Source organism: Pyrus communis, chromosome 5, assembly GCF_041283825.1.
Source record: "Pyrus communis isolate YQ-2024b chromosome 5, ASM4128382v1, whole genome shotgun sequence".
Lineage (NCBI taxonomy): Eukaryota > Viridiplantae > Streptophyta > Magnoliopsida > Rosales > Rosaceae > Pyrus > Pyrus communis.
In genome coordinates, this window is record NC_142569.1 from 35,362,012 (window position 1) to 35,373,212 (window position 11,201).

The following is an 11,201-nucleotide window of genomic DNA, read 5'->3' on the forward strand; positions in this document are numbered from 1 at the left end:
TTGATTGATGAGATATGGATAAGCCGTACAGGTCATGTGAGGTGACTCTGGCTAGCATTTTGATGAGCTATTGGTTCAGCCGTACATGCCACAATAGGTGGATCCGGCTGACATACCATTTCATATTGATTTATTTCACATGGGTTACTTATTATTGTTAAGATATTTGACACGGCATAACTGTGAGATTGTTATTTTGGTTATGGTTTTGAGTTATAGTCACGCCTGTTATTTCTGGGAAATTATACAGGTGTTACGAAGAAGGGCTATTGCCTTTGGTAATTGAAATTGGTTTGAAAAGTTTTGTTTCACTCACTCACATTTTCTATTTTTGCACCCCTATAGGTTCTAGCAGCAGTATCGACGAGGATTCGTGGCACTTTTCAGTACAAATGTTTCTTATGGTGATATAATCATTATCTTACCTTACTGTACTATACCTATGCGTATGAAATGGGTCCAGACCCGCTCACCGCGCACTTGCGTACTTAAGCACTTTTAGATTTTAATTTATTCACATTTTATACATTATCACACTTTATGGCTTCGTCACCTTTCTAGTGTCGGCCAGCATGCCTCGATTCGGGGTCCTAGTGGACATTCCGAAAAGGGGTGTGTCATCACGTCATTATTTAACATTTAAATTGACAGAAAATTGAACGGAGGTCTGACATTGCAATGAATTCATAAGTTGAAATATGACATTACAATGTTTAAAACATGAGATATGAATTTGTGGTTTGACCCATAATTGAGGTAGTTTTGTATAAAATTTTAATTTTAGAGAGAATTTAAACTACAACTATTCCCCTCTATTGTTTCGACGGGCCATGAAAGTTTCACATTTGAATTAAAGTTTTTTTTTTTTTTTTAGCATTTTTATATAAGGAAAACTAATGAAAAGAGTTTGAAAACCTTGAGTTTTAATGATAAGGACAAAATGAAGGTAAAATGAATGGTATCAGAATTAACATTTTAGTGTAAAAATATGATTTTTCGTTGAAGTGAATAATACTATAAGTTTTTCGTTAAAATTCTTTTTTAATATAAGGTAATTATTTAGCGTTTTGCTTGGACGTTGCGCAGGAGAAAGAAAAGCCAAGATGTATAGTGTATTATTTTATCTTAAAAATGGTAAATGTAGAGTAGAAACTGGAAACTCTAGATGGAGCGTAAAAAAGGAAGAAGAGGTATACGCAAGAAAAAGATGGCAGACAATAGACATGGTTGGATGGTGGGCATGGATGGAGAACTGGATATAGATCATAGATAAGGGAAAACCGCAAACGTGGGGAGGTGGGTGGTAGGGGCTGATGGCTGATGATAAAAATTGTTGGCCGAAGGAAGCGGAGAAGAGGGGATTAGCCAGCCGATTAGGTGAGCACGTACATTACATGCGTCAGTCCAGTCGATGTACGCCAACGCAGTCGGTCCAACTTTCAAAGTTAGCCAATTGGTCTCCCTCCTCTCCTCCTTAACACATCCAAAAACAGAAATTAGGCCCTTGCTGTGTGCGTGTGGATTTCCAGGTTTTTCAGTTTTTTGTATTTCCTCCTTCCTACAATCACTCCCCCCCACCCCACCCCACCCCACCCCCACGTTTTCTTTCTTCTCTGTTTGCTCTCTCTCTAAGTTTGGATATAATTTTATATATATATATATATATATATATATATATATATATATATTGTTTGGATGGTTATATAGCTTAATATGATTATTATATAGCATTGGAGATCCCAATTCCACTTCCGATCCCAATTTCACTTCCAATCCCAATCCATATCTCTTTCATGTCTCGAACTCAAATACAAACTCTCACTCGCTCTCGCTTCGATTGATTGGATTCAGTTGTATTGAATTTTACAAGTATTATTTTTATTATTTATTATAATTTGAGTGAAATGTCTGGAATGTTGAGATTGAAGAAGGTTCAGCAAATAGCTCCACAGCTCCAGCAGCGCTTCTCTCAGACTCAGGTCTCCCCAATCTCCACGCACTTGAACCACCTCCACCTCACAACCCATCGCCGACGAGACTCCTTCATCGGACTGCAGGAGCGCTACAAATGGGACCACGGCGGCTCCGCCGATGTTCGTACCCGCAAAATCAGAGCCGAGGCCAATTGCCCCCGATGTTCTTTCAACCGCATGGACCTCCTCTTCTCCGATCGCCGCTTACCCAACTTATCTCCTTCTCCTCCTCCACCAGATGATTCCACCACCAAGGCCAAGGCCGCCTCCACCTCTGCAACATCTGCCTCTGGAAACTCCGACTCTGAGATTCGTCAGTATCAGGCCCTCAATCTCTGCCCCAATTGCAAAACAGCCTACTACTTCCGACCCCACCAGATTGCTCCCCTCCAGGGCACCTTCGTAGAGATTGGGAGGCTCACCAACACCACCACCACCTCCTCCTCCTCCTCTTCCAATCGCAGCGCCACCAAAACCAACAACTCTGACAACAACAAGAAGTCCCATTCTTCCCGAAATGGCAGCAATAACGGAGGAGCAGATTCCGAGTCCAATACTAATAACAACGGGCTGAGGGTGTCTTTCTGGGATAGTTTGAGGTCATATGCCAATGGGGCGGACCCACCTGAGAACTGGCCTCCGCCTCCGCCCCCAGGCAATGGACTGGCCGTGCATACTCCCCCGGGCCCTCCTTTTGCCCCTGGAGTTAATGTCATTCGGGCTTCTGTGCCCCCTGGGACTGGGGATGCTGGAGACAAGAATGCTTGGGGCGGTTCCAATTTGGGAAACAATTTGCCCACCCCTAAGGAGATCTGCAAGGGCCTTGACAAGTTCGTTATAGGCCAACAAAGAGCCAAAAAGGTAGCTTTATTCCCTTTTCTTTTCTTTGTTAGCATTTGGGTGGAGTGTGGATAGATAATTTTTGTATAAACGTTCTGTTGCAGGTGCTCTCTGTGGCCGTTTATAACCACTACAAAAGGATATATCACGCCTCCTTGAAGAAAGGGTTCGTTTTCATTTCTATTTTTCTTGATCAAATTCATGCTGCAATTACTCATGCCATTTCATTTTGTCTTTCAACCAACAATGCAACACATGTTCACTAGTCATGATCCAATCCCAATATATATTTGAGAACTCACTATCCGTATGTACTTCTAAACTCCTTAGCCGAAAGATCTTGGTCATAATAACAGTTTTGTAAGCAGTTGGACAATTCATACTATTGTTTCTGTGGATGTATTTAATACAACTGAACCAATGGATTTGTATGCTAGGTCAGGAGCAGAATCAGGAATTCCAAACAAAGTAGATGACGATGATAAAGTGGAGCTAGAAAAGAGCAATGTCCTCTTGATGGGCCCAACTGGCTCCGGTATGATTTCTTCTGAAGCACCTGGAAAAAAACCGGTGCTCCACTTATAGTCTTCTTATCTTTGGACTAATCATCTAAATCCAAACCTGGCTATCTGGAAGTTTAAGTTAGAAGAACCTTTAAGAAGTTAACCTGCCCTTCTAACTGTGTTATTGTATGCAAAACAGGGAAGACCTTGCTTGCAAAAACACTAGCTCGCTTTGTGAATGTTCCATTTGTCATTACAGATGCAACAACTTTAACACAGGCAAGTTGATTTATGAAAAGTATTATGAATTGAAAATAGAACACAAAATCTAGCCTATGGACCAAGGTTGGTATCTTTATTTGATTTAATGATCTTGGCATACTTGGTTTTTTTTGAAAATTACGAACTGAGTGCAATTGGATAATGAGGGTCAACATGGAATATAGAAATTCACTGTGTCCAGCTTTACATAATAACTTACCACGATGCATTCTTTTTAGGCTCAATGTGCATGCACATATGCGCGCACACATTATTATTGTTATCTATTACTGCATAACTGAAAGAGGCAAATACTGCTATTTTGCAGGCTGGTTATGTTGGAGAAGATGTTGAATCAATATTGTATAAACTACTAATGGTATGAGATGTTTGAATATTTCGGACTTACAGTTCAAAAGCCATCCAACTTGTTGTTTCTTATCCTTGCAGTAATATGTTTCATCTTTATTTCCAATTTTCTGGAGGAATGTGTGCATGCATTTGTATGTGTTTTAGTCTTGCCCTTTGTATTCTGAACATCTAATACTCTTTGAAATTGTATGACTTCCCTTCTTTCGTTGTGATGTGAGTGTATGAACTATGAATATAGCCTTTTTCCTCCTCTTCCCCCTCACCTTTGCTTGTTATTTTATATGATTGTTAATACGTTATGGTTGCACTTCTATGTAACTAATGAGAGGGGAGGTTCCTGAGGGTACTGATGGTCATTTCCATGCAGTGGATAGGTCACATCAAACTTGTAAGGACAAAGTTACTTCTTTTGAACTCTATGAGTGGTCAAAATTAATAATTTTCTTGCTCGTATTCTTCATCCACATGCTCATGTACTGTTCTTATTTGATTTGGCTGGTCTAGTTAGAGTGGTTTTTGATATAGCAATGCAAATTTCTGCTGACTCAACGACATCTAACTTTCTAAGTCATCTACAAAACTTTCCATGTTCTGCTACTTTTTGTTGTTGTTCTTGATTGTAAGCATTCATTAGTCTTCTAACCTTGTGCTTGCCTTTTATATTCATATCAGTTAACTCACATAGTTGATCCTGTAAATAGGCAGCTGAGTTTAATGTACAAGCAGCTCAACAAGGGATAGTTTACATTGACGAAGTTGACAAGATAACCAAAAAGGTGCTGCATTTGCCCTTTCTTATTTTATTTTATTGATCATGGTCATAGGTATCATCAAAGTCTTAGTTTCTTCAGATTTGGTTTTCAGGCTGAGAGTTTAAACATTAGCAGAGATGTTTCAGGAGAGGGTGTTCAGCAGGCTTTATTGAAAATGCTCGAAGGAACTGTGAGTCAGTTGCTAAACACTAAAGTGTTGCTCAGAAAATTATTTATTTACCAACTAATTTATCTTGTTTGGATGCACGGAAACAAATTGAATTGTTGCTGTTGCGTTCTCTAGTCAGTACTCTTTTAGTGTCTTTTAAGTCCATGACAGATGTAAGTATCTTTTTATGTATTTTTAATTTAGAACAAAGCAACTCTTATCAATTCGCTTTATTCATTTTTTTCTCAAATCAATCACTAAACATAAGGATCGATTATAAAGAGTGCCCGTTTATATACACCAATTCATTAGTTTTGAAAACTTGACATAGAATTCCAATTTTGACTTTGATTAGATCCTTAGCGAAAGTGCTAAGTAATCAAGCTACCATATGTAATAAAACCGAGGAAAAATAACATCAAATAGAAATGAGAAAGTAAATGCATACACATAAGAGAGAAAAAAAATCCTCAAAAGTAATATTTTGTTGTCTTCCCAATTACCTCAGTGTACATTAACTTCTCTAGCATTGCAAGAGAAACTTTGGAGTTGGTATTTGAAAATACTCCTAAAGTCGCAAAATAAAAATTGAACATTCTTGTTTTTTGTTTTGAGTTTTTGCTTTAATTTTTCTTGGGATGATTGTTCGTAGAAGCACAGACTAATTTTGTGCTGCATACTGCATTAAACGCTGGTTTATTTGTAATGTATTTTCATAGCCTTATAAAATCAGAGTTATAAAGTTATCAGCATGGTTTCTCTGACAACTGAAGAGTAATATATTTCTTCTTGTTTAGATAGTGAATGTTCCTGAGAAGGGTGCAAGGAAGCATCCTCGGGGTGATAACATACAGGTATAGAACTTTTAAGTTTCTGACATATTTTCTCACTCACAAATATGTTAAATCATGCTGGTTATCCCACTGTTGTTAGAACCTAAGAATTCCTAATTCTATTTGGTATTGAATATATGCATATCCTTATACAACTCCTAATTGACCTATGTGCACCTTAAAATGTGTGTTCTTATTATTTTTTTTTTCATTTAGAAATTTAAGCTGTAGGAGAAAAACTTTTTATTAAATGTTCCAAATTAGTAGTTGAGAAAAAAAGCTTGTAAGGGGAAGCGGGCAGGAAAGTTCAACTAAACAAAAAAAAAAAAAAACTTCAAGAGCGCAGGGTTCCACTTGCATGATTCATTTCTAAGTTCTAACAAGCGGCACTTTGAGGCCGCAACTTATTTCTTTATATTTTAATTTTAAGTTATAACAACCCTGAACTATAACTTAAATCATAAGCCTAAAAAGGTCTGAAAAAACAATAACAGCCCAAAGTACCCTTGTGTGGACAGAAGTGCTGGTTGACCAGCCTGGTATCCGGCCGAGCAGGATGCCGTCTAAGAAATGTTCTGCAGAAACTACAATTAAGATAACAAGTAATAACTTGTTATCAACTCAGATCTTTCAGTGAAGATGATCTACACCAACAAAATATTCCTAAGTAATTAGACAAAGACGTCCAAAGAGAGTTTTGATATCTGATTCCAAAATGAAAACCACCTTGCCACCATGTCAGGAAGATTCTTGTATTTCTTTCCCTCCAATCTTTTTGAGCCAGACTGCATAAGGTCAGATTTCTGTGGCCTGGCCAGACATAAAAAACATCCTTATTTGACCCCTCTCTATACTTTTGAAATGAAAGAAGAATGCAATGCAAAATAAAAATGATCAGCAATTGCGCCAGTTTCTTGCACAAAACACGTTGATTTGAAGACAACAAAAGTATTTTTTTTTCCGGGCATGTTACCAGTATTTTTTTTTCCCATATGCCACCAGCCAAACCAGTTTTGTACTTTAGTAGGTATGCTCCCTTCCAAATCATGTTATAGTTATACAGATAACAGAAACTAGAACACTTTAATTTTCCAACATAGAAATAAAAAAGGGTTTACAGGAAGAAACATGTTTTGTCAAATCCAAGTGGATTCAATGAGATTACATCATTACCATATTGTGAAAAAAAGATCAGCATAGATTAGCAAACAAATTTTGGAAAAAGGAGTCACCATACCACTGTCTTCCCTGACACAAGTTCTAGAATTATTTCCGTAGTTTCAACCACTAATTTATACAAAACCAGATTGTGGTTTTTTTCCACGAGAAATTGAAAGAGCCTTCCTCCACAGCCAAAGAGTCCTACCTATTCGAATACACACCATGTTTACTCTTAATGATAGAACACCATAATTAATTAATCCTGCACTTGAGGGAAATGCCACAGCCATGTACCTTGACCACATTTATTCCTTTCTAGTAAATTTTGCAATCGCTAATCCTCCTCTTTCTCTTGATCACTGCACAATATTTAAATTTATTTGGTGGTACATCCTCTCTAATCTCATAACCTCAGTACTTGACAAGCTAAAAGTAAGCATGAAATATAATTGGGGTATTTAAGACTGATTTAACAAGTAAATCTCTCTCCTGGAAAGACGATTTCCTTGAAAATATATTTGCATGCGAATTGGCCATAATTGAAGGCCCAAGTAGTACGTATGTCATCTCTTATCTCATGACCCAGTCCCCTAGCTAGGGACTTCCTCGTCCTTTCCTTCACGTTGATGCACTTATAGGCATAGTTGTTATCAAACCTGGGATTTACCCAAAACTTAGTTTCTGTTGAGAGTTATGCCATTTATATGCAGTTTTTTTTCCTAGTTTATTCATCAGCATTGGAGTGCTGTTGTTATGTAGCTTATTGTGCCAGGCTTTAGCTTTCTTGTTGAGCTGCATTTAGTATTTGGTTTTTTCTATTGAGGACTTCTTGTCCTCTGCTCTGTATTTTTTTCTATTAATGAGCTTGCCTTATTAGCAAAACTAGTGAGATGACACAAGCTATGCATGTGAAACAATTTTTGCTGGAGAAGTTGAGAACAGGAAGAGGGAATAGTGTGGGAGAGAAAAGTATGGGAGGATTTTCCAACCTTTTTTTTCAATAATAATTGCTAATTACTATTTTCCTTTTGCCGTATGAACTTGTTTTTATTCAAGTAGTGTAAATAGGAGCATACTTGTTTTTTTCATACAGACATTACAGAATTAGACATGTACAACCTCAAAATGATAAATTCTATTTGGTTCCGAACCTTTTAAAATTAATTAAACTTGATACAGTTATTTAATATATGAACGATAATTGATGTCTTTCTAGGCGTTACTCCATTGGGTATTTGGTTCTAAATTTTAACCACCATCCCAAAGAGGAAAAGAAAACATAAGTCTTTACTTGCATCTAGTTATTAGTTATTTCTTACCAATATTCATACATATTGTTTCTCTTATGGTTTATTCTTAAAATGCTTGTAAATGATCTACAGATAGATACGAAAGATATCCTTTTTATTTGCGGCGGAGCATTTATTGATCTGGAAAAAACCATTTCAGAGAGGTAACCAAATGTATCATTCCCCTAATCATCTCTTGTTTCTCCCCCTCCTCTACCAAATTTTATTCTCAAAAGAATCTGCTATGAAAGTATCTATCATTCTGACCAGACGACAGGATTCTTCTATTGGTTTCGGTGCTCCTGTCCGTGCAAACATGAGAGCTGGTGGTGTGATCAATTCAGTGGTGACGTCATCTTTACTTGAATTGGTATGAATCAGGGACCTTTCAAATCAGCGTGATGCATTAAAATTTAACACCCCTGTACCCCAAAAGAAGAATGAAAAAAAGTGAAAAATGAATAAGTTAATCGGAAAGAATTCCTGAAAATGGGGTCTAAATGCTACTCTTTTTATTTTCCAGGTTGAAAGTTCTGATCTCATTGCTTATGGACTCATACCAGAGTTTATTGGACGTTTTCCAATATTAGTTAGTTTATCAGCTTTAACTGAGGACCAACTTGTTCAGGTATACATAAATGCATTTGTTCTTGGAATCAGCACCCTTCTGGTTCTTGACCTGGTATTATTTCTGTTTGGTGGTTCTTTTTAACTAGTAGTCTCATAGACACACAAATAGTTTAGTCAGAAAGCAAACCGGATGTATACGAGCCTGCTACACTTTTTAGACTGATGTACGTAGCCTGGCTTTCTTATAGAAGCATGTATTACCATTTTCTTCATATAACTTTTCATTTACAGGTCCTGATGGAACCAAAAAATGCTCTTGGCAAGCAGTACAAGAAATTATTTGGCATGAATAATGTAAGCATTTTGCATTTGATTCTGTGTTTAGGAACGCAAAACCTAGCCCCACCCTCCCAAAACCTCTCTTCCAATGTGTTTAATTGAACTAGAGTCAAGCTTCTGTTTGATGAGACCTTGTACCCCACTTCAGGTGAAGCTACATTTCATGGAGAATGCACTGAGACTAATTGCAAACAAAGCGATGGCTAAGAATACCGGTGCCAGGGGTTTAAGAGCACTTTTGGAAAGCATTCTAACTGAAGCCATGTACGAGGTGTGCAAGAATCCATGGTTTTCGTAAAAAAATAATTCTAGCATGGGAATGTTTTTAAATACAAAAAATATTTGCTAAAAAATTGTTTTGACGTGCTTGTCTCAGATTCCTGATGTTAAGACAGGAAAGGATAGAATAGATGCTGTAGTGGTTGATGAGGAGTCGGTTGGTACGGTAAATGCGCATGGATGTGGAGGGAAGATTGTTCGAGGGGATGGTGCATTGGAAAGATACTTGCATGAAATCAGCTTGAAGGACTCAATGGCATGATCCAACTAATGATTGCATGTGCATATTCCTTTATGGTTCTGTGAAGCGATCGCGTACTAACAATTTAAATATCAATCAACGTGTGCAGGAAAATGTAGAGGCGGCCGAAGGGGAGGCGGAGGGTGAATCAGAACAGTCATCCAGGGCTATGAGCATGTAACACTTATACCACCATACTCATTGTTACAAAAATCTGTAAAATTTTTGTATTATTATTCGTAAAAATAGCATTCATAATCTGGTGTAGAGATTAGATCATACCTTCGGTTGGAATCAAACTAAAAAGAAGAATTTCATTAGTGGATTTTAGTTTATACAGGCTATCACATTCTTTACAACATGTAATTTTGTAGTATGTTGACAAAAATAAAAAATAGTCATCTTATATTGGGCAAGGTGTAGATACCGTATAATATCATTTGTACTATAACCATAGACGATGGAATCCACATTTTTAAAGCAGCATGCTCGAATATTTTTGGCAACTAGGGCAGCTATCAACTTCTCCTTCCACACGTGGGGTCAAAACACGTGGACAACATACTTGTGTGATAATCAGCATATGGATGGCAAGCTGTAATTTCATATTAGATTGTGAGCACCCAATTTAAAACTAAGCAATTTAGCAAAAAATCAATAAATATTTTACTGTTAAGCTATATATCAATGATATAGTTTTGTTTTGGACTGGATCAATGATATATTTTTATTAATTAGACATAGGTTAATGATGAATGCCACATAGGCTTCAAATCATTATATATAGTTATAATTTGAATCTTCTATCATTCTCTCTCTATGAATGTCAAATGGACTTTAAGCTACTATAAATAAGGATTGATGAGTTGATATGCCTACACGTCTTGCTTTTACTACTATATCAGGAGTCACTCCACGTATTGCTTGATGTAAAACAGAAAGTGGATTTGTTTTTGTCTTTTGTTGAATCTTTTCCATGGCTCGATAGATAATTTGATACGCCAATGATTTTTTGTGAGTTCTTGAAAGTAAAGAAGTAATAAAATATTTCTTGTTATATCAAGGGTTTGTTATTGCTTCTTTACTATTTAATTTTAGTATTTCTTTCGTTATTACTTAATTATTTGTTTTATTCTTTTTTTTTTTTGACACCGTCATTTAGCTATTGCAATTCTTTTTTTGGTAACGGGTCACATGTATAGGACCAGTTGGGGCATTGGTTATGGTATGAAAGATATTTTAGAGGCTCATAAAGGCCCATTTACTGGCTATAAAATTAGGTAGGTCGCTAGTACAGTTCCCTATCTATAATTTTGCTATTTACTTAAGTAGACATGTGACAGCCCGTCCTGAAAGTTATCTTTGATGGCGTGGAATAACAATTTTGCCCTTGGACGTTAATTGGTTTCTTGGGTGATTTGTTTTGGGTTGGTTGCCATCAGGACATACACACACCCACACACACCAAAAAAAACCCCTGGACCCTCCCTCTCTTTCCTCTCTTTTGGATTTTCCTCCATTTCCGTACAATTGTACGAACAACTTCGAAACTAACCCCTCCACTCACAAATTGTGGTCATTGTTGGTGTTTTTGGACTCATTTAAAGCTCAGGAGTTGA

General features: G+C 37.1%; 1 protein-coding gene across 1 annotated transcript; it reads left to right on the forward strand.

Moving 5' to 3' along the window:
* The first annotated feature begins 1,686 nt into the window (after nt 1–1,686).
* LOC137726130 (CLP protease regulatory subunit CLPX3, mitochondrial-like) lies at nt 1,687–9,988 on the forward strand. Its single transcript, XM_068465005.2, has 15 exons — nt 1,687–2,834; nt 2,918–2,979; nt 3,251–3,348; nt 3,516–3,595; nt 3,906–3,956; nt 4,651–4,725; nt 4,814–4,891; nt 5,668–5,724; nt 8,247–8,317; nt 8,424–8,523; nt 8,677–8,781; nt 9,015–9,077; nt 9,211–9,333; nt 9,439–9,597; nt 9,692–9,988. The coding sequence occupies exons 1-15, from the start codon at nt 1,905–1,907 to the stop codon at nt 9,761–9,763; spliced, it is 2,124 nt and encodes a 707-aa protein (XP_068321106.2). The 5' UTR covers nt 1,687–1,904; the 3' UTR covers nt 9,764–9,988.
* Nucleotides 9,989–11,201: the final 1,213 nt, after the last annotated feature.